This window comes from Hesperophylax consimilis, chromosome 26 (genome assembly GCF_061612785.1).
Source record: "Hesperophylax consimilis isolate HC1 chromosome 26, BYU_Hcon_1.0, whole genome shotgun sequence".
In the NCBI taxonomy this organism is placed as follows: domain Eukaryota; kingdom Metazoa; phylum Arthropoda; class Insecta; order Trichoptera; family Limnephilidae; genus Hesperophylax; species Hesperophylax consimilis.
This window is the reverse complement of record NC_142861.1, coordinates 17,649,824-17,675,008: the sequence shown is the minus strand read 5'-3', so window position 1 is coordinate 17,675,008 and position 25,185 is coordinate 17,649,824. Positions and strand designations below refer to the sequence as shown.

The 25,185-nt window shown below is 34.0% G+C and overlaps 1 protein-coding gene across 1 annotated transcript; it reads right to left on the bottom strand.

Moving 5' to 3' along the window:
- Window positions 1-933: 933 nt before the first annotated feature.
- LOC149411225 (ras-like GTP-binding protein RhoL) lies at window positions 934-24,815 on the bottom strand. Its single transcript, XM_089647383.1, has 5 exons — window positions 24,500-24,815; window positions 17,403-17,517; window positions 5,549-5,666; window positions 4,786-4,888; window positions 934-1,574 (listed from the first exon to the last, which is right to left on the bottom strand). The coding sequence occupies exons 1-5, from the start codon at window positions 24,634-24,636 to the stop codon at window positions 1,439-1,441; spliced, it is 609 nt and encodes a 202-aa protein (XP_089503509.1). The 5' UTR covers window positions 24,637-24,815; the 3' UTR covers window positions 934-1,438.
- Window positions 24,816-25,185: the final 370 nt, after the last annotated feature.

The window sequence follows — 25,185 nt, the reverse complement described above, 5'->3', positions numbered from 1 at the left end:
TTCCGAGTATCATAAAGAAATAACACTTTATATATTGAAGAAATATAATAAAAAACTATTAGTCACCTCAAAATATTAACCGTCCAAACTAAAATATTTTTAATAAATTATTTAGAATCGCAATAAATTATGAACGAACAAGATGACAGATCCAATCGGCTTAGATAATGCACCTCTACGTTCCATAGATATTCTTGAATACAGACGCGTAGCGTTATTCATTATCGATACTCTGTTTTTTAAATCATGGCAATCCGTATACTAGTGATGGAAATAAATCGATTTTTGTAAAATCTCGCGCGTTTACGTGAAAAGACGTTCTAATGTCTTGACCGCTATTATCATATTTACGTCTTTTGACGTTCTAATGTTCTGAGTGGTTAAATAATAGTCTAACTGTTGGTTTTCCCAATAACATTTAAAAAATATATTTATTTAGATGTCGATGACGCCCGAGGAAGGCATGGTATGATCACGTAAATCAAATACTTAATGAATTATGTTTATTGTTAAATAATACATGTTGATCGTTACAGCTTAACACATTAACTTTGCGGTTGGCGGTATTTCTAGTATAAAATTTCTGGATGCAAAAAATCATTTGATTGCCTGTAAAGTTAATCGTGTTAAGCTGTATAGTAATTGAGGAGCGAGATGCAAAAACAACCTAAATGCACAAAAGCTGTATTTGTTTCCATCTCCTTTTTTGAACATCTAATCCCTTCTGTATCCACTATGTAGATATTACTTCTGTAGTTTAACACGCAAAAATTTGAACATTGGTTACAAGTGAATATTACGCATTTCAAAAAACTTTGTACAAATTCATCCATTTCCTCCATTGGGGCTTTATTCTCATTGAAATTGGACTTTGACAAACACCATATAAAATCGCTTTTGAATTTAGAATATATTTATTTAATTTTCTAAAGATTTATAAGTTACATAAGTTGAGAAGGTATACTAATAAACCCATAATAATCATTTTGAACACACTGCAATGTGTATTATTAATATTATTCACTTATTTTATTAACATTTAGGGCCACTTTCACCAATCAAACTGAGCAACCGACAAGCGGCTGAGCGTAATTTTCTCTCAGTGGTACAATGCATAGTTTTGCTACGGGTCAACATTATTTGTAATTTCTTTTACAAATTTTTTGCACAGTGTAAAAAAGATTACAAATTATGTATGCATTCCACGATTCATATTATTGATGAATTGCACGAGAGCTCAGACAAAAATGATAGTGAAATATGACTAACCCTTTTTTAGCGTAATTTTTACTTACCGAAGCTTTCGCTTTTTTTTTTAATTTTCTTAAGAAATAACAAAACTCATTCAAAAATGTGATTAAAATTTTCTTAGCATAATTTTTTTTACTTTACTAAGCTTTTGCTCAGTTTATATTGGTGAAAGCAGCCATTAATTTTGTTAAGAAATAACACAACCTCTACAAACTTCCCAAGTGGTGTCCGGTTTTTTCTTCTCTAATGTGCGAATTGCTTCTATGAAGACCTGGTCTAGATTGATTTGCTCCTTCGACGAACATTCCAAAAATGCTCTGGCACTGAAATAAATAATAAAAATTGGAGTGTGATTATTTTTGTGTTTCTCACGTTGGCTGCCTGCTTATTGACAATTAAACATTATATGGCCCGAGCTTGGTAGACGTGAAACCAATGAAAACCATGCTGTTGCATCATCTGCAGTGATATTACGAACATATAGACATATTATTGCCGCACAGAATGAGGCAAGTAACAAACACACTTACAAACGTTCATTCATGTATGACAAAAAGATAGACATTTTAAGAATGTGTATGTATGAACCAAAGGTGTGTTTTTCCACTCATTTTACTGACTCAAATCTGATTACGAGTTAAGCCGAATGAACTTGATTCATTGGACTCGTTCCTTCGATTACTTTCGTTTCGAATCCGGTGGAATAAAACTTACTATCGTTCTGCCGGACTCACCGAATCCAGTGGATCAAATGGAAATAAAAATATAATTAACTTTTTCGAAATTCTAATGTTCATTTTCTCATACAAAAATATTTTTCCATAGAAGAAAATTTATTTTCCCTTACAAACAATTCATCTTTTTAACACAAAAACTTAACGTTTAAATTTTTTACTTCTAAAATCGTGTATAATCACCCCCCGAAGTTAGCGCACTTTACCCGCGGACACCCTGGATAATCAGCTGGAATGAAACTCATTGATTTCGTTCCAATGGATTCGCCGGACCCGGTGGAAAACCAAGGAGTTGAGGAACGATAGGAGTTAAAGAGTGAATGAACTTATCAGATTTGCTTACCTTAGACATGGAATGACTTACTCTGAATGGAATCTGAACCAATACAGGTCAAGGTTGAGGAATATTTAAGAGAGAGGGAACTGCTCCCAACTGTCTGCAGCCAGTGCCACTATGGTATCCACAACTGGCACGGAATGCCGTTGGCGTGAGCTTACTGGATGGAAAATTTGCTCCATGCAGACCAACAAAAGGTAAAAAGGAATGCTTCTTGCTATCTTTTGACTATGAGATAATGCACTTTCTTTTTGAAAAATATTTTCGTCAACCAACATGTTTGGTTCCGGCGTCAATTTCAGATCCACCAACAGTTTGGAATGAGTTAGAGTGAATCTGGATTCGTTCCATTATATTTTGCGAATTCAGACCGATTGAAACGCCTTTGGAATCAGGTTCATTGAATTCGTTACGACACACTTCTAGAATGAACGAAATAGTTGTAGGACCAGGCAGTACTTAAAAGTTGCATTGAATACTACAATCTACTTCACGGGTGTCATTGAGATGTCAATGCGCTTAAAGTAAGCCCGTTGTCCCACGGTCTGGTAAGGAATCGACGTAAACCGAATGCTGTAAGACCCTGCTCAGAAAACGAGAGTTTGCTACAGTTTTCAGTGCAGCCATTGTGGGACTTTTCTGTGCAGGTTTTTATGGTTTATGTCGATCCCTTTCCCTTATGGATCCATGGGACGATGGGCTATATAAAATATGGAATGCTGTTTTTGTATGAGACGACCCACTGCCTGTGGGTTTTCCTTATAATTATAAGTTGCTACGCTCGCTATCTTATTTTCGCTAATGGTACTTAAAATCTTCTGGAAATTTATAATAATAAGTAATTTGCTTGTATTTACGAATGAAATGTTAGTTAGACGAGGGCATTTTGGCACTGATTTATGGAATTTAGTTATAGATAGCACACAACCCTACGCTATGCGTGACGTTTAGTACTAAACCGAAACTTTTGCTTGCCACTTTGAGATCTCTACAACATGTCTGTAAGTTTTGTAATCTAAGTGTATAAATCAACCTCTTTCAGAATTATACTTGGTGTCTAGGCATGAAATCGGACGCTGAATATACATAATATTATATATTAATTTAATTTTTGACATGAACTCGAAAATCTGATTGAGAATGAGACCATTGTAAGATTCCGTGTGTCCCAAAGAATGTGTTGAATAAATGCCAGATAACAGGACGCCAAACGCTGTGACTGATATCCTAGAGAGTAGTTTGAGGGGTTACTCATAGATGGCGCTAGACAGTAGTTTACGTGGTTACTCATAAATGACACATAACTGTCGATAATTTAGGGATTGGGACTATGATAAATACTGTTGCATCCTCAAGGTCAGGGCCCAGAATAATTCCTACCGCCTGTTAAATAAGCCATCACAGAGCTTATGGTTATTTGTGTCTTGTTGACCCGGAGTTTTATTTAAAGAGTTAGTGAGACAAACCTGGAGTTACAACAAACTGGGGCAGCCGGTAGGCATTATGACTTTGTGGGTGCCCCAGTGGAAGTGATTGATGCAGACTAAGAAAGAGTTGGATAGACTGCGTGGAAGAGGACTGGATGGCAATAGCGAGGGACTAAAGCCGGTGCACAAGGCTATATCCCACCCAGAGATGTGCAAAATAGGTACCCAAAACCATTTGAAATGCAAAATGGAAATGGGTCAAAACTTTTCCATTTGAAAATGCAAAATGCAAAATGGGTTTTAGAAAAGCATTTCAAATGCAAAATACCTATTTTCAAAATGCATTGAAAATGCAAAATGGTTTCTCAGGTCAAACAATTAAAATAATTATAGAATTTTTAAACAATTTTGTCATTTAATAATGGACATCAATGTAAAACAAACATATTAGATTATGGTAAATCCATAAACACCACGACTACAGATTATGAAACCACGAAAAATTTGCGCGGGACTAATGTTGCCAACGTAAAAACATAGAAACTGCTATCTAACATTTAATATTATAGCGTCAAGGCCCCATGTTCAGTACCTATTTGAATCAGTATTTTTTGTAATGGTAACACTCAATTGCCAGGGCTCCTACCAAGGAGCAACTTGACAAATGTAAATTATCTCTCATAGCGAGGTTGAGGATCGACTGATATTTGGGGCTTATGAAAAAAAATGAGTGGAGATAGTAGGAAGAATGTTGCAAAAAAGCATTTAAAATGGAAAATGCATTGAGAAAAGCATTTAAAATGCAAAATGCAAAATGGTTTTTAGAAAAGCATTTAAAATGCAAAATGGAAAATACCCATTTTGCATTTTGCATTTCCATTTGAAATGGATTTATTTGAAATAAAGCACATCTCTGATCCCACCGTAGGATGTGGCGCCATGATGATGATCATTGTTGACAAAGAACAGTGGGACAAAGAACATTAGAGTGACTTAACATAAAAACTGCAAAATTGATAATTGAATTAGTTCTTACTGCAATTTTTTAGCCAGCTTCATTCCTTCCTTGGTTTTTACTAGGTCTTTTCTTGTTTCGTTTTGATTATTGTTGTTTTCAGCTCTGTAGTCAGATTTTGTTCCTGCAATTAAAAATAATATAATACATACATAAATTTCAAATATTAGTCTGTCTGTGGGTCTACGATACACAACTCATATCTTTCGGCCTTTGTGGGAAAAGAGGGGACTGCAGACGAGTATTCCAAACTAGCTTGAAAACTTTTTTAAAACTTTCGATACTATTAGTGTGAACAAATACATTCAAATGTGTCCTCCTTAAAATGATTTGTCTTTACCTAAATATTAGTTGTTAAAAATATTATTTAATATTGAAATTTCCTTTATTCCTCCATGTTAATTTTCTTGCAATATTTTCAAAATTGGAACTGATCTATGTGTTATGTATTTGAAAATTATCAAATTAAAAAAAAACCCTTTCAAATCCAGACAAGTGAAAAAGATTATTTGAAATGATAATATATTATGATTCTGTAGAAACAAAATTTTCAGTTTTCAGCTTATCAAATCAGGTTACATTCTTAGTGTTCGGATACTCGTGATACAAGCGGGAAAATATAATCGCTTCGGAGTTACTCTCAGATGTTAATTGAAGGATAGACTAGGCTCTACAGTTTCTTAAAACCTTAAAGTTGCCGAAAAATGACTTAAAGTTTTTTCTGCTGTAACACCAGTTTTGTTTTCAGATACAAAGTGGATTATTATAAAGTTTGCCAACTCACCGACTAGTAAAAAGGGCACTGTCTCTGCAGATTTGTTGATGATTGGGAACCATCGGTTAGTGATGTTCTCAAAGGATTTCCTATTTGCTATGGAGTAGACCATTATAAAGCAGCTCGTCTGAAAATAATGTTTAATCAGTTAAATTTTAATATACGTAAGAATCAAGATAAATTATAGCAAAAACAACCACAAAAACAACAAAGAAAACAACAACAACAACAACTACAAAATAGAGATACACATGTGCGAGAGGTCTACACACATTTAGTTCAAATCGTGTATCAATATACAGGGTGTCCAGGGAGTCCAGTGATAAAGTGCATAAACTTCGGCAGTTAATTCAACATGATGGTAGATGGTGAAAAAAGTAAATATTTTTTCCCATACTAAAATATTAAAGAGTATTATTATTAGTAATATCATGTAGAATCACCTCCCGAAGTTTGCGAAGTTTGTGCGTTTGTCCGGGGGGACAGGGGGTACAGATAATCAGATACGGACACATAATCAGATACAGATAATCATCTATTTGAGATATACAAATGGATATAGAAACATAGGGCCGGCCTTGTGCCAAACGGAAGTTTTGAAGTCCCTTGTCAAAACCAGTAGACGCCTAGGTATGTGATCACTCTAATCAATAATATTCGGACGATTTGTATTTTTGTGTATAGCCATTTTTGTGAAAAATAATCTCAAGGGTGATGAGTTAGAACTGTTAGGTGTTAGGTATTATCAGTAACTTGGCGCCTTAACAATTCGGCGACCGGAGCAGACTGCTCCAATTGTGCACGCATAGGGCCGGCCCTGCAGATACAGATTCTAATCTAATTGAGATATACAAATGGATCCATAAATTTATTTTATTTATTTGCAAAAACAGTACAAAAACCAATACATTGCAAAAGCGGTAAACAAATTATTGAAGAAAATTTTATACATAAGTATACAGTTAAAACATATGCAAAAGCGGTAAACAAAATATGGAAAAAAAATTATACATAAGTATACAGTTAAAACAAATACAATATTTCGCGCTTAAAGTCGTTGTAGGACATATGGAAAATATCCAAGTTAGCTGGAAGGGAGTTAATTAACCTAGTGAGTCTTCCCAGGGGCATCACCATTGGTAAGTTAGTTCTGGACCTGGGAAGAATTAAAAGCCTGTGTTGGCGGCCTCTCGTGAAATTATCCGGGACATAAAGTCCTATTATTATAAATTATTAATCTCATAGTCCATTCTTATTCATTCTCGATAACCACAGCTGTGATCCTTGCCGTGACTATTCAGAATATCACATGGTATCTAATTTTAATGTGACCAGATTTTTTGGCCCTGAAACGGGACATTGGATGAATCTGTGGTTATCATGTGGTGAGGGGGCGTGAGAGCATGACAAGGGAAAGGTGCTGTCTAATCAGGGCCTGCCTTGAGACAAACAGCGCCTGCCGCGAGACAAATTTTGGCACCCCTTGTCAAAATTGATAGGTGATCACTTTAATGAATAATATGACGATGCTTTGTGTTTTTGTGTGGCGCTGTTTTATGAAAAATAATCTGTTTATTTGACGTTTCCTAGTATTTGAGTATTATTAAGACACTCTTCTTATTTAGGTGAGTAAGCTAGAAAGGATATGATACTGAATTTAAAACCAAAAGTACTCTATCTCACTTACTCGCCCACATAAGAAGAGTGTTACCCTGATCAAAATACTTCAGACACCCGTAAAGTTTTCGACGTTCGAAGTACAAGTATTTTAATACTAACTTGTAAAGAAGAATAAGAAATTTTCGAATAAATAAATACTCGACACAAGGTACGAGGTACCTACATAACATGCATCTTCAATTGGGAGATTCTCAAAACACTAGGGTTATCGTCAATTTGCGTTTTGGAGTGCTTAACCTTTTGAACGCGTTAATTTGCTCCGTTTTATCTATACCCGTACGCGGTACATATTTTCAAATACCTATGCACGCAATTAAATGTCAAATTATAGCATTCTGGCATGATTTATTGGACTATATAGACAGAATAGATTATTCTCCACAATATGAAAACAAATCCTCGTGTGTCAACACTCTTAGATGTTTATAAAAACAAAAACATAAAATTTCATACAAAGACGTACCGTATCTTTTGAATGTGGTCCCGCCATTCACTCGGCGTGTGTGTACTTAGGCCACTGCGTTGATAGACACAAGTGGGACACCATGATCACTTATCATTTTTAGTTATGAATGACATACTAGTACTAACGCCATCCGTTGACGAAAATGTAAACTAAAGGACTAAAAGGTGCGAAGAGGCGCACTTGATTATCAATCTTTTTTTATGAAATACAATTTTATTTTTGAGAAATTCTTGTAGATGTCAGCATCGTGATAGTTCTACGAATGTCCAAGTGAGCAAGAAATACATTTATGACGAAAGAGCGCTGGAATATCGGCCGTCAAAGTTTCCGTATCAACTGTTGATACAGCCGCGTGTGAGTATAGACTTTTTGCCGTAACAACAGTTGATACGGCCGTGTGCAAAGAGTTAATAATATAGTTTGTTAAGTTTTCATTTAATATTATATTTCGTAGTGTTGCATGGCGAGGGATCATTTTCTGGGCAAATTGTACTGAATATATTTACGTAAAATGAGAGTTTCTTAGGAGGCTTCAGTTAAAAATTTTATGCGTTTTGCAAAAATATATGTATGCATATAATGTTTTTTATAGCGTAATATGTAACGTTTAATTTATTATCAACCACAAGGGTATATATTTGTAGCTTAATATTTATTTATTTATTTTATTTTATTGATACATGATTTAGAGAGTACATGTGGTTTTTTGTGATATTTCACCCTCCATGCTAGGGACGACCCTGTGTTATGGTGGGTGAATTTTACAGTTTGCGAACATAGAATCTGTACATTACTATAATATACAAAAGAAAAATAAGAAAAATGATTTATAGCTAGTTTGGGTTGCAAGAAGAGGATGGAGAAGTTTTATGAGAAGATGAAAAATTTGAGAAACTAAACTAACTAAAACACAAAATAAAATAATTTCAGAACTTGAAAATAACTTATTATTATTAAATTTAATTTTAATAAAATTTTTCAAAAATAAATGGAGTTCTACGAATTAAACACAAAAATAATAAATAAAACTGTTTTGGCTTGCAGTGTAAATAAAATATTGTAAACTAGACAAAACATACTCATATGTAAAATGAATCATCAACATAATAAAAGTTTTTTTTTCAACTTGAGGATTTAAAAAAAAAAAGTTGCGCCACATTACGAAGTATGTCAAAAAAATAAAAATAAATAGCAGTATATCTGTGTGTAAGAATAGAATGGCCAACCTTATGAATCCAGAGATAGCCTCATTTTTAATGTCAGTGCCATACAATTTTTTCTTAAAGAAACGATAACTCCTTCATTTGTACACGCAATTGGTTCGTACGAAATTTTATAGCATAGTAATGATCAGCAGAATTCATTTCTAACCAAAAAAAAAATACCCTTGAAAATTCAAGTCTCTATGTCTATGAAAGGCGATTTTCAGCCCACTGTGCGACGTGCGCAATGCGCGCTGGGTATGTAAGTAGATACAAATACTAGGGAACGAGTATTTGGAATAAGTATTTATTCTTACTTGTACTAGTTGTTCCAAGTACCAAGACGAGCTAGTATGACTCATCTCTACTTTGCTGCTAAGTTTTAGTACTGTTATTATCTTTGTTTTTTATGATCATTGTACCTTCGAGGCCAAATATATCGGCATTGACATAATTACTAATTTAAACCTTGATTGTTGATAATCCACTGATAAACTGATCATTATTTAAGTAGGCAAGTCCATAATTAATCGTAAGGTCGCCAAACGGGATAACTAATGACGTGTGGTGAGATTTATAAATATCTATACCTGCATTAGCCGCATCCTGGCTCCGGTGACCCGGTGTCATCAGGCCGGCGAATCCATTTAGTCCTAGTTCCGTGAATTGAATTCTAACCTAAATTCGTTAAATGAAAACCTCCCTTACACCACTGTTAGCACAGGTAAAATACAGGGTTTTCCAATAAGAGGTGTTATTTTGAATAGCCCGCTATTTCGGCAGATGTTACTTTTGAAGCTGTCATTTTTTGACATTTGACAAGTATAAACTACGCCATTAATAAAAATGGAACGATACACGCTTCAACAACGCATTGAAATTATTAAGATTCACTTGAGTGAATCAAATGCAAATCATCTTGAGTGATGAGGCCCATTTCCACCTCGGTGGCTTCGTCAACAAGCAAAATTGTCGCATCTGGGGCTCGGAAAACCCAAGAGTTATTGTTGAAAAGCCTCTCTAGAGGACGTCAACACATGAGATGGGAAGACGACCTAAAACTCACGGCTGGACATCGATGGAGAAGAGTAGCGCGTGACAGGTCCCAATGGAAATTGTTAGAGGAGGCCTATGCCAAGAGGCAAACTGAGCTTCGGGATATATTATAACAAACAAAACATTTCTAATATTAATATACCTAACAGAAGTTCAGAATAAAAGGATTATTATTATTATTATTATGGTCGGGCGGAGTCATTGGACCTTACTTTTTCGAAAATGAGGCTGAAGCAACAGCTACGGTGAATGGGTTGCGCTATCGAGAGATGATTAATGATTTTTTATGGCCGGAATTGGATGGTATTGATCTGGACAACGTTTAATTTCAACAAGACGGCGCTATGTGCTACACAAGCAACGAAACCTTTGATCTTTTACGATTAAATATCAAAATAACACCTCTTATTGGAAAACCCTGTAGTACCAAAATGCAGGGCCTGCCCTGAGCCAATCAGCGCCTGGCGCTAATAAAGTGAGGACTTTATTTGCGCCAGGCGCTGTTTATGTGCTAGGTATATTATCAGCGCCTTGGCTCCTTCGACCTACTTTGTAAACATGTATTTTTCAAAAAAATACACCCTCCCTCTCCCCCTAGAGGGGTGTTCCACAACTTTCTTTTGGGTGGACTATGCAGATCTTCATTTATACTTCCAAGATGAACGTATGACCAGATTCAAGAATACACGAACTTCGTCATTTATCATTTATCATTTATATCCTGGCTGTCTATGGTGTAGATCAGAGGTTCCCAAACTTTTTTGCCCCGTAGACCACTTGCCAAATATTTTTTTCCGTAGCCTGCCGAATATTGAATTTTAATAAAACTATTAACGTCCCATGTGATAATAATTTATTTTTTTCATAAAAAGGTTCCCTTCCTTTGCCTGCCCAACAACCGGGTGGCGGTATAGTTCCTCTGTTTTTGCATTGTGCAGACAAGGGCGCCCTTGTGAGGTATTACATCAAATGAAAATGAAGCAGGATAAGCAATGGGAATTTCTTTCTGTAGCTAGCCCTACAGAACTGCCCCTTAAGTTATTTATTAGCTCTTATTCCGATCAGTTCTTCTTGTCATATGATATCCGATTCCTCAACATTCCATTTCCACAGTCAAAATGTCCTCAAACTTAGTTTTGAAGTCTGTGTGAAGTACATTTAAATGTTGAACGTCATTATTACCCTGGACGTTTTTCAAAAACAAGTTGGGGAACTAGGAAAATTCGCGGCTTCCATGTGCAATGTTTTGATTCAATATATTAATTCTGACGAGAAAAGTAACGTAGACTCTATTTATATACCTCAATAAACAACTTTACGAAATGTAAACATACAAATATCAAATAAGTAATTTCTCAGTCTATTATATTTGTATTACGTAAACTGTGTTATTTGTGTTAGGTGTATTGTGTCATTTACGGAACTCCTAAATATTGAGTTGAGGAAAATGGGGGTCCGCTCGTATGTACCCCCATTTGAATCTCGTGGACCCCCAAATTTTTTTCTCGCTGACATATACCCCCAGCAAGCCGATATCGACCCCTGGGGGTCCATATAGACCACTTTGGGAACCGCTGGTGTAGATGCTGATACATCTTTTGAGGTAAGTAATGAAATATAATCCAAATCGTTAAAAAAAGATTTTTATTTGATTTACCGGGTCGGTACTGGTAAGCCCAGCGATGACCAAATGCGGAAACCCCTTGTTTAAAATGAAAACTTTTCCTACGTTCTAACTTTTTACCTAATTTCTTTTATTCTTGTTTACAAATGTTTTTGCAAATATTTGAATCTCGTTGTTGCGTAAAATTGATTACATCGCTCACTGGGTAAATAAAGCCTGTTTTTGTTATTATTTTAAATCGAGATAAAAATAAATGATTTTAATCTGCGATAATATCAGAGAATAACACAATTTTCGAGATAAATAGCACCTACGACGAATCCGGAAAGTGCATTTTCCTGTCGGATACGCAATTCAGATAAATCCGAACTCATTTTAGATAAACTTAATGTCACAATTGATAAATATTGGCAAACAAAACAATTCTAGCAAATTCGTGAATTGATTAATCGATTACAGATTTTGGGCAATGTGATCGATTACCCAAATATGGCATATAGCAGTGAATTACGATAGAGTTAATACTTTCATGTTTTAAATCCGACGAGACTACTTTATCTCGTCTTTAAGGCCGCAAATCTGTGTGTTGAAGTTACGAAACTCTGATTGGAAAATACTTTTAACTCTTAAGTGACGTCGTGGGTCCATGGGACCCTGTGGGACCTACATAGATACTCCCATTGATCTATTTAGTCAATGGATACTCCACCTTCTGTCTATCTCATCCTTTTGACAACTCCACCCCCCACGTCTCAGTACCTTTCTACATTCTAACTGATATCGCGCAGGAGGATACAGGATACACAGCGCTTTCACATTAGTGCAAAATCTATTTACCAGAATCGAATGGGTCTCCTGGGCTCTCGATGACACCTATTTACCAGAATCGAATGGGTCTCCTGGGCTCTCGAAAAAAAATCCAGTTTACTTGTCAAGATGCCGAGTCAAAACCCCCCGATCAAGTACTTTAAATATCACATTTACCTCGAAGATAGACAATATAGAGCTTTGGCTATTATTAGAGGAATTGTAACCTATAGATCGTGCGAGATGTGTTTTTAATGAAAAAATAATTGTAACTTAACCTATCGTCATTATTTTTATGTTCGAAGTTATTGGTGTTTTGTATAGATACATATTTTTAAGTTTGTCATTTTTTATACGGAAATATCATTTTTAGTAAAGAAGATGTCATATTTTCGTAGATTTTAATTATTGTTTATGTGGAATGGATATGTTTTTATGGAAGGAATTTTGCCGTCTAAGTTCAACAATTCATTGATTGAATTGTTGAATTTAAAATTGATTGAATCCATAAAAAGGAAACTAACCCGTGAAGGTTTATCTGGTCAATTTGGAACATATAATGACCGAATATTGCACTATAAACTACACTCACTGACGGTCAGGCGTAAACTTTCTGACGTACTGCTTCTACACAAAATTATACATGCATCAGTTCATACACCAAACATTTTATCCCAAATTAACATCAATATACCATCAAGAAAATCAACATTGAGGATGAAAGACATTTTCTATATAAAAGCCTTCCACAAAAATGCAGGATATTTTTCCCCTGTACCGCGAACATTAAGGAATTATAACATTATACATGGCTCTAATAATGAAATAGACATTTTTAATGACCAATTTAAACACTTAAAAAAACGTATTACCTTTAATCATAATAAGCTGATATTGTGATGAAGCCCTTTATTTAAAGATAAGTAACATTGTACCTACCTAATCAGTGTCTCACCAGTACAGGTGTGAGAATAACAAATCGTTTATGAACATATTTGTATTTACCTTTTACCTATTCGTATTTGTCATTTACTTCTGCATATTTAGCTTATTCATTTTGTTACTATTTTTGTTATTATTATGTATTTAAAGATCCATGTATGTAAATTTTTGGGCACCATGCCTGTTTTATGTACTTAAATAAAAAATAAATAAATAAAATAAAATTAAATATTACAGTCTTTTAAATTTAATTTTTGCATTATATCTCTGATTTGTCTTAATGATTTATTATTGACAATTTAAAATATGAAAAAAAAAACTTTAAGTAGTCACCGGGACCCTCGATGCGACATAAGTTTTTTTCACCACGTCACTCGAGGGTTAAAACAGACAAAAAGCCTGCATTATTTCACGAGCTTATCGTTTAAGATAATTTTTGATAATTCCTGCAATCAGATATCTGCCTTATAGTCGATTTGCTATCTAATTTTCCTTGGTGTACAAATTCCGATACTTAGTAAATTTTCACAAAGTGAACTGATAATCCCGAGTCTGATTTATACGGATGTTAACTCCTGTTGTGCGGCTGGCTACATTTGCAGTCCAGTAAACTTAGCACTACTTTGAGTTGCACTGCTGTGTGCAGGGTGTTGAGCTAGGTTTTAGAAGTTTTTAATGCATTTCGTTACCGTTCATGAAAATTTTAAAGTATTGATTTTCTATAATGTATTAAAAATCTAATTTTCAATATTAAATTTGGCTCTGAGATATTTACAAAATTAAACCAGTCTCATAGGGGTAAAATAGGCTATCAACTGTCTGCAATGTATCCTGAGATACTTTGGACAAATTGTTTGCCAAACTGAGAACTGTAACTCCAAGACCCAGAGAAAGTCTTGGTCACTGTTTTCAAGTGTTTTTGCAAGAGAAGCAATGGAAGATCGTCGATGCGTTGGAGCACCGCCATCTTTTATTAATACAGGTCGTGTTGTAAAGAATGAACTGACAGTTAAAGAGAACTGTTTTCGGACTATTGAACTGGGTTAGTTAGTATATGTAGTAATAAGTTTGTAGTAGGGATTAGTACCAAACGATGCAAATAAATATTTTTTATGCCCCCGCAGTTTTTAGAACCCGCCTTTGAAATTATATAAATTATTTTCAAATAAATCATAACCTGGCAAATAAGGTGGGAAATTCCAATAATAAGTAATGGAAAATAATTGCAATGAAAAATAAACAATTATTGCGGTAAGGATGAGAATACAATGAACTCATCAAAGTCATTATTATTAAACTTCTCTTACCAGAACAAACATTAACACTTTAAAGATATAAACTTCTCTGAACAGACAAACATTAACACTTTAAAGATATAAACTTCTCTGAACAGACAAACATTAACACTTTAAAGATATAAACTTCTCTGAACAGACAAACATTAACACTTTAACGATATACACTTCTTTGATTTGAACAATCATTACAAATTTAAAGATATAAACTTCTCTGAAAAGAACAAACACTAACACTTTAAAGATATAAACTTCTCTGAAAAGAATAAACATTAACACTTTAAAGATATAAACTTCTCTGAAAAGAATAAACATTAACACTTTAAAGATATAAACTTCTCTAAACAGAACAAACATTAACACTTTAAAGATATAAACTTCTCTGAACAGAACAAACATTAACACTTTAAAGATATAAAATTCTCTGAAAAGAATAAACATTAACACTTTAAAGATATAAACTTCTCTAAACAGAACAAACATTAACACTTTAAAGATATAAACTTCTCTAAACAGAAAAAACATTAACACTTTAAAGATATAAACTTCTCTGAACAGAACAAACATTAACACTTTAAAGATATAAACTTCTCTGAACAGAACAAACATTAACAATTTAAAGATATAAATTTATAAATATTTAGTATCCATTTATTTATTTTCCGAAGGGAACCTACAAAAAACGAGTGGTTAACAGTGATGACATTTTGTATAATACTACCTACATAAGATTAAATAAAGGTAGTGTACAAGAAGTTTGGTATTTCATATGAATTTTATGAAATACCTCAAATAGTTATTTCATATAAATAACTATTTATATGCTATATAAGCTAACTGGATGATAATAAATGTATTATCATCCAGTTAGAACAACGTCATCACTGGTAAAAGTTATTCCTCATGGGTCCACATGGAAAGTTGCGGTGTATACAAGATGTCTGGAGGAAAAGTGCACTAACTTCGGAATGTGATTCTACATGATATATGTTAGAAATATAACAATCAATTTTGAAAGCTGAAGCTACCTTAAAAAGTTGGATTCTCCAAAAAAAGTTATTAATCCGTTTTAGTACTTTTGGACCAAAAAAAAGTCTCAAACAAATATCATGTAGTTAATGCACTTTACCCCAGGACACCTTGTATACTTGTTAATTTTTCATAGCGCCATAGGAAAAATACGATAAAACTATTATTAGTTATGGCCAACTTATATGTCAACAACAATAGACCATATAAATTTAATTTAATATAAATTTAATAAATCAAAATCAATGTTTGTAAGTAGGTACTTAAATACCTAGCTACTAATATAATAAACCATATATTTTATGTAACTTTGTTTAAGCTTCAAATAAGGAATTATTCATTTATCCATTGTCGATTTTGTGCCGATACAACGATTACCGAAGCTGGCCTTAAGGCCCCGTAGTAAGCGTTCATAGATGGTTTCAAAGGGAGATATGTAAATACGAATGTTAGAGGGAGGGCGCTAATATAAAAAACGATAATATTTAATAAAACACAACTCGTTTGAAATAGAGAAAAAATCTTTCGACAAATGCTTTAGTTCCGTTTAAAGATACACTGTGATTTTATTCATGCCTATAACATATTGAATAACAGAAGAGAACGTGTTTTTAATAATTTTCAGAGGTTACTTAGCAATTTTTTTTAGGAGGGAATTTCATATAGTTAACGTTACGGCATAACAAATGTTTAGATATTATCTTAAAAAATAATATTTTTTTGAAAATTAAAAACTTAAAGAGTTAACTAGAAACTTGTTATAAATCGGTAGAAATTGGGTATGCGGGGGTTTAAACAATTCATTCATTTTGGTGAAGACAAATAATCATAAATAAACCTCTCACTAGATCGATATCTTCGGGCTTTTTGTATGAAACAGATTGGACCTATAAAAACATAGATATGCCAATATATAGACAGTAAAATTCTCATTCGGAGACTACTTATTATACCACCAATATACAGGGTTTTCCAATAAGAGGTGTTATTTTGATATTCAATCGTAAAAGATCAATGGTTTCGTTGCTTATGTGGCACTTAGCGCCGTCTTGTTGAAAGTAAACGTTGTCCAGATCAATACCATCCAATTCCGGCCATAAAAAATCATTAATCATCTCTCGATAGCGCAATCCATTCACCGGAACTGTTGCTCCAGCCTTATTTTCGAAAAAGTAAGGTCAAATGACTCCGCCGGACCATAAACCGCACCAAACAGTCACACGTTGAGGATAGAGAGGCTTTTCAACAATAACTCTTGGGTTTTCCGAGCCCCAGATGCGACAATTTTGCTTGTTGACGAAGCCACCGAGGTGGAAATGGGCCTCATCACTCGAGATGATTTGCATTTGATTAACTCAAGTGAATTTTAATAATTTCAATGCGTTGTTGAAGCGTATATCGTTCCATTTTTATTAATGGCGTAGTTTCTACTTGTCAAATGTCAAAAAATTACAGCTTCAACAGTAACATCTACCGAAATAGCGGACTATTCAAAATAACACCTCTTATTGGAAAACCCTGTATATAGTTTATTCCATAAACTTTCAGAGTTTTTCATTGGTGGATATAGTTAGGCAATCATATGACGTCACAATATTTCGGTGCCAATTTTCGACCGGAGTTATACCCCTCTGAATTTGAATCTAGAATCTTCGATTCGGTTTAGGGAATATCAGGTGGCATCGTCCCCATTATCCCCCTGTGAAGAACCAAACCACCACTAGTCAATGAGGCAACGATTATATAAATAATATGTACATACGTTTCTGTGAAAATGCGATCTCAAATTATCGTACTCCGCCAAGCCTGAGGTGTCCATTAACACAGCGCTGTGTTCCTTGCCGTCCACTGTAATAAGGTCGGAGTAGTATTCGCAGCTGCAAAAATCATTGAAACATATATTTAATCATTGAAGACAATATTATAGTTTCTTGAAATAGAAAAAAGCAGAAAAAGATTCAGTCGCATCTAAGCAATGAACTCAGGGCCTCGAATTTCGACACTCGAACAACGATTGGTTCGACTCATTCGTTGTTCGAGTGAAACGAGTATTGACGTTTGGCGTATGTGGGTATGTACCTTAGACGAAACTTAAGAGGAAGCTACAAGCCAAAAATGTGTAAATTCTTGGTATACCTTATATTGTAGGTAATAGGCATTAAAATCGCTTGACAAACGGAGTCTAGAAACGTTCGATTTCAAGCACAAAACTGGTTTTTATTTATTTTGTAAATAATTTTATAAGAAAGCAAAAAAGTTAATCAAGTGAAACTGTCACAGATAATCTTAGCTATAATACAGTATTTTTTAAAAACTTGTTTCCTTTATGCGTTCATAGATTTCTATTGAAAAAATATTTATTTTAGTAGTTTGCATTTATATTTTTTATTGAGTAATTTATTTCTTTATTTGTATTCTACTAAAGTGAACCGAGAGTAAAACCTTCAATTTGTCTAAAGTATTTTTTGGTATTCATAATGTACACAAATTCGTTATAAAGATTAATCAAAATAGTGATTTAGCATTAAACTTCGCCTTAAGAATAAGAACGTCGACCAATGTATGTACATTGAACGGTGATTGCGATTACACTGGGCCTCGATTGTCGACGAAGTCATTCCACTCGAACAACGAGTGGTTAGACCCAGTGGCGGCCAGCTAATATGTGCTCCCGAGCGCCGAACAACCAACAAGATTTCCGACATGGCTAATCACAATACGAAACTCGGTTCGGTTATAATATCTCATTCAAAAGGTACCTACTTATTAAGCGCGCTTAACTTGCAGACCGACTTTGACTTGTGCCTATGTTCGTAGCAGTTCGTTTTCGGTTGCGATCCAAAATTTAACTGCTTTGTCGCATATTCTGTGGAACAGTCGAAAGCGTGGGTCCATACCATTACATACTATTCTTTGCAAATAATACCATATCAAGAACGGCGTTCGGAGTTTTACCACCACATCAGAAGGAACGGTTTATTCAGTAGAAAGTTAAACTAAAACGCGTATGTTTGATATTATTGTCGATATCGTTGTTTCAATTTACCATCTGCTATTTTTCAGCGAATGTTACGCTTCTTCGATACAAGCATACAGGATAAAACTTGTCATTAAGAGATGAGTGATGGTCAGATTACTTATTATCAGTTCAGTCAGTACTCGCCGTTGCCAGGCATTGTCTCTTGAATTTAAAACTTTTCTTACTCTGAGAAAGTTTTGAAGTTTAATTGCAGGTTATATCGATCTTGTATATCAATTATTAATAAGGCATATCAATTGCATGTTATACTAATTTATGATTACTTTTGTGTTTGTTCAACGTATAAATTAAGAGTGAGTTTGAATGTGGAATACATTAAGAATAATAGGTCGAGTTTTGAAAACAAAGTGATAATAAAAAATGCCGGTCCACCTAAAACCTGAACTGATAATAAAATAAGAGTGCAAATCTGGATCGAAGAAGTTTACTCGATCATTCAACAAAACAATGTATAACAAAGCTTGTAGCTCTGTGCATGTGATCAATTGAATAGTTTATTTTGTTTTATGTGTTTAATTTACGATGTTGATTCAGTTTGGACAATCAGCGGTGTTACTGATGTAACTCACCTTTCTGAAAAAATCAAAAAACATAATTCTTATCATTTACATTTACAAAAAGTTTTGAGCTTAAAGGTTTTAGGAAAAGTTGACATCAGAATGCAATTGGATTCAGGCTACCGTGCCTAAGGTAAACACCATAATGAGCTATTTAATAAAAATCGATACAGTTCAAATTTCCCAGAACATGATTTCAATGTGACGCTTAAAACGTATGACTTCCTTAATAAAGTTCAGTACCTAAAAGGTAAACTCTGTGCAATTTACGCCCGCGACGATTTTTCAAAAGCTAACGGCGCTTTATCAATTTTACAACTTTTTTATAGTACTTGTTTATTAGAAGACTTTCCCGAGACTGTGAAATTACTAAAACTTTTGTGCACCATTCGTGACCTTTGGAATGACCTCAGTTGAAAGCTAAAGATGTTTCTCAACGTTAAAAAGAATAAAATCTTTTAACACGTTGAGGCAGGACAGACTGAACGCACTATCAGTGTTAAGCATTGATAGAGGTCTTTGCTAAACAAAATGAACAGAGAATAGAACTTCTTTATAAATAGGTATGTACCTTTATTTAATTTATTTTATGACTTAATGTTGTAATCCGGTGAACCCCCACATATTTTGACCACCGGCCGCCACTGGTTAGACCCACTCGTTTTTCGTGTGGATTGACTTTTGAAGTTTGGCGTATGTAAGTGTGAACATTCGACTAGACTCAAGAATAAGAACTTCGACCAATGTATTTACTTTCGACGGTGATTGCGAGCGGCCTGGATTGGAGAATCAATACCCTGAACCACTTCCTAACTGGGGAAGTGTCCTATTTTTGACTGTTTAATACTTCGACTGAGAGCAGTTTTTTTACATTAACCCCACATAGGAGGCCCCGGGGGACATGCATTATTTTCCTCAGGGCCTATGTCATCTCTGGGGATGCTGTGTGGATGATCTTTTTAAAGAAAGGAAGGATAGGACGTTCTGGGAAGGAAAAATGTATGAGGGGTGGGTAGGAATCAATGGGTTAGTGTGTCCAGAAGTGACGGACGCTGGAGAGGTCGAAGGGTTTCCCCAAACCGGCCTCTTCTAATCTGGCACGCCATGCAGCTGGCGGTCAGAAGCATCCGCCTCTATAACCGAACAATCCACACCCGATGAACCAGGGCACCCCTGATAAGTCACCAAACGTGGCGGACCACTCGGGGTGACCTATGGCAGAGGTGTTGGTTAGCCAATAAATGGTTATCGGGGCAGCGGTACCCATACCCGCCTCGCAAATTGTACCAAAATTATCTTCATTTAGTTAACACATATTTTATTGGCTGCTATCTTTGTGTATGTTTGCAAGATTCTACCCGAACTAAATGCGAACTAGATAATGTCTTGGAAAAATATATCTATTTTTGTTTAGATACGAATGATTTTTTTTCTGTTTGACCCTCCCGATACAATGAGACCCCTCCCAGGTTCCTACTCCCATCATACGGGTTGTAGCGGCCCATCAAAACTTCACCGTCTGTTTTGTTGCATCTTTTATATTGGTATATTTGCATTTATTCTCACTAAAATTGGCAATAGATATATTCTAAATGACAATAATGAATTTTTAATTGGTTATATATTTCTTTGTGTATATTTAAATAATAAAAAATATTTCTTACTATCAAAAATACAAAGACTTGTTTACTTTCATTTTAAATATAAAAAAAACAATTTCGTTGTTTCACAATTGCCAGGCGTCCCGTGAACGCTATTTTTTCCATTAATATATTTTTTAAAAATTATTATACGACCAATATTAAATTGATTAAATAATTATAATCATACATATTTGAGGTTTTCGTATTATCTTTACAAAAATTGCAAAAATATGGCATCGAAATCTTAAATTATTGCGACATAAAGAAGAAAAAACGAAATGCTTGGTGGATGTTAATAACTTCTCTCAGGGCCTGTGTCATCTTTGGGAATGCTGTGTGGAGGGTCTTTTTCAGGAAATGAAGGAGAGGATGTTAATAATCAATTATATTCGAATGATTTGTGTATTTGTGCAGTGCCATTTTTTTGAAAAATAATCTCAAATGCGATGTGGTAAGACTGTTAGGTATTATGAGCGCCTTGACAATTCGACGCTGGAGCGGACTATTTCTTAGGACTGGCCTTCTATGGCAGAGGTGTAGGTTATCCAAGAAATGGTTTATAGGGCAACGGTGATCCAAATAGCTGCCTAATCGGGGCTTAAATTTCCAATACACAACTATGTTTACGAAATTCAAATATGATGGAGATTTACGATGTCAGGCGAGTGTAAGTGAGACAGAACGCTGGGTTATTGGAATGGTTATTTATTTACTATTCACTAAAAAATACAACAACAGAATAATGAAGCTTTGACTGTCCAACTGGGAAGGTTTCTCGTTTCAGGACAGTCAAATTGATAGGTTTAGTTCACATGTAGGTAATGTAACACCAATAAATAAAAATAATCTATTTTTTAATTTTTAGAAGAAAATTTCTTCTGAAAGCTTATCACTTTGTGATGTCATTATTTATTACATTAAAACACAAATAACTTTGTTTAGATCTCTTTAATATATTACATCTCTTTATATATATATATATATATATAAACATAACAAAAAAATATATAACCTCTACATATATATATATATATATATATATATATATATATATATATATATATATATATATATATATATATATGTAGAGGTTATATATATATATATATATATATATATATATATATATATATATATATATATATATATATATAACCTCTACATATATATATATATATATATATATATATATATATATATATATATATATATATGTAGAGGTTATATATTTTTTTGTTATGTTTATATATATATATATATATATAAAGAGATGTAATATATTAAAGAGATCTAAACAAAGTTATTTGTGTTTTAATGTAATAAATAATGACATCACAAAGTGATAAGCTTTCAGAAGAAATTTTCTTCTAAAAATTAAAAAATAGATTATTTTTATTTATTGGTGTTACATTACCTACATGTGAACTAAACCTATCAATTTGACTGTCCTGAAACGAGAAACCTTCCCAGTTGGACAGTCAAAGCTTCATTATTCTGATATAGACAAATTGAGAGAACTCAATATTTCGAAAATACATTCGTTTTGTTTGGGGAAGAAAACAACTGTAACTTCACTTTTATCTCGTTCATATAATAAATAAATAATATTTACAGTTACTAATCGTTACGATAGCGGCGCGAAATATTAATTATTAATTTTGGCTATTTTGAGGATTTTATTAATGGATTCCAGTATAAATAAAATTTGGCTATTTTTAGGATTTTATTAATGGATTCCAGTAAAAATAAAATTTGGCTATTTTAAGGATTTTATTAATGGATTCCAGTATAAATAAAATTTGGCTATTTTTAGGATTTTATTAATGGATTCCAGCATAAATCCATTAATAAAATAATGGATTTATACTGGAATCCATGAATAAAATTAAGTCAAATTGGAAAGAATTATTAATTCTCTTTTTAACGCCAAAGAAAATGTATTTTTGCACGATAGCATGATTTGCATGAGAAAAAAAAACATTTATATAATAGGAACGCCCGGTCATACAGGGTGTATCGGCACGTACCCGACAAACTTTAACCAGCTATTCCTTAGCACATTTGGACTAAAAAATGTTATATGCACTTTGCTGTCCGGTAGCATTTTTTCAATTAAAAACAAAAAAAAATTAAATTTCCACACTACATCACTGTCATTGGCATTGCTTTTCGTGTTCAACAGCTGTTATAAGCAAGTATGTCGAAAAGCGTCTTCGCTCTTTCGCACACACTAAATAATAATAGTTAAAAATGAGACGAATGGTGCCGTGCCATTTCGTTGTGATTGTAAAAGCGCGCCAATATAGGTACACACGTACATTATTCAACGGAATTCGAATAAAATATTGCCAGATGGGTTTTAAAACTTTGACAAAGGATAAAACAGTGGTGACATGTGGTGAAAATATGAATAATAATTTTTTATTAAACAAGAAACGTTACCGGACAGCAAAGTGCATGTAAGATTTTTTAGTCCAAATATGCTAAGGAATAGCTGGTTAAAGTTTGTCGGGTACGTGCCGATACACCCTGTATAAGACCCTCAAACGCTGGAGGGCCTAGTATGTATGTAAGTACTATGCAAGGTATTAATGCATACTTTTTACTATCAGGAAAATTCAGAGAATACGTACGTTGATTGATTTTAGATTAATTTATTACGCTATTACCTACGTACGAATAAGTTGACACGAGTACTTAGCGTATGTGAATTATCGAGGTTACGATTTGATGTGCTTATTATGTAGATAATTATTACCTTCAAATGAAAAACAGTTCCCGGCCTTACATATTAGCCACCAAATTCACGTAAAACATTACCAAATCCAAGGTTTAAGTTGTAAATGGCTATAAATGGAATGTAACATCTAACATAAATGAATTAATATCGATTTTCATATTATAAAATTCTAATTTATATTCGCTAAATACCTTATAATAAACATAGTATACCTAATTCATTCTTCCATTGTTTACAGTATTTCTTATAGCACTAAACAGTTTGGTTTGTACAGCAATACAGCGCCATTCTGGTTTTACCAAGGCTCCTAGTATACACGTATGTACAAGTTGGACGTTGGACCAACGTGTACCAGGAGCACTTGGCGTATTTTGAACGTTGCACGCGTTAGCCGCCAACGTTGGCCGGTCAACTCGATTATTGTCGGTTTTCGAGCATACATCAAAGGATATTGGCACCAACCCGCAAACAGCGTTCACACGTTGGCGGGTTGGGGCCAACGTTGGCCCGATGCGTTGGGCCAATGTGTACTAGGGGCATTAAGTGTATGAACCATACTAAGCAAGTTACTTTAATTTAAATATTAACCATTTATATTTTCGTATTTCACAAGGAGTGTTATCTTTTTATTTACCCAACTGAAGATATCCGTTATAGAGTAAAACGGTCCGGTCTAAACTAAATTCGTAAAACAAAGTATTGTTTTGCGTACATTCGATGTTTACAACACAGATTCAGAAATCTAAACATCTTTCTTCCCAACTTCCGTTAATTCTCCTACATTCTCCAATTTGGCCATTCTATAAACCTACTGACTCCAGTCAAATCTGCCTCTTTTGGGGTAATCACTTTACACAAAACACAAATATAAATACTTACGGAGTTGACAAAAGGCTGGGGTTATATTTCCTCGTGATGTAAACATCCACCATACAAGTTTTCCCAGTAAGACTGTCTCCAACCAGTGTTAATTTAATTTGCCCCGCATTAATGTTTGACATGCGAGTGCCCGCCATCTTAGTTTATTTTAAACTTAAAAAAAACTGTATTACACCATCACTATAAACGTTACTAAAAAGTCGTAGATCACTGCCGTTAGTTATTCAATGTGATAATGTACGATAATTGAAATGAATCGTCTTAAATGGTCCCGAAATTATGCGTCTTATTTTCAGTGACATTGCGTCGTACTAAACACATTTTACTGATTAGGTCCTACTGCGAAATAGTAATCATTAAAATGTGTTGTTTGCCATTGACGTTTTTGTTGTCTTAACTGATTATCTATCGTTCAAATCAAAGATTTGCGCGGCGGGAAGATAATGTGTATTGTTGACCGTAGCACATGAAAGATAACAAAAATAAGATATTCAAACATGGTTTTCATAATTAATTCAGTGATGTACCGACTGACCTGACGAGATAACAGTCCTATTCCGGTGGTCATATTATTGTGTCACTCAACGGATTCCCGCTGTTTAAGGAAAGTCTTTGTTAAAATCAAAGACAACTGTTATTGAATTTCTCCATAAAAATGTTTTTTATTTTGTCAATAATGAGAAAAA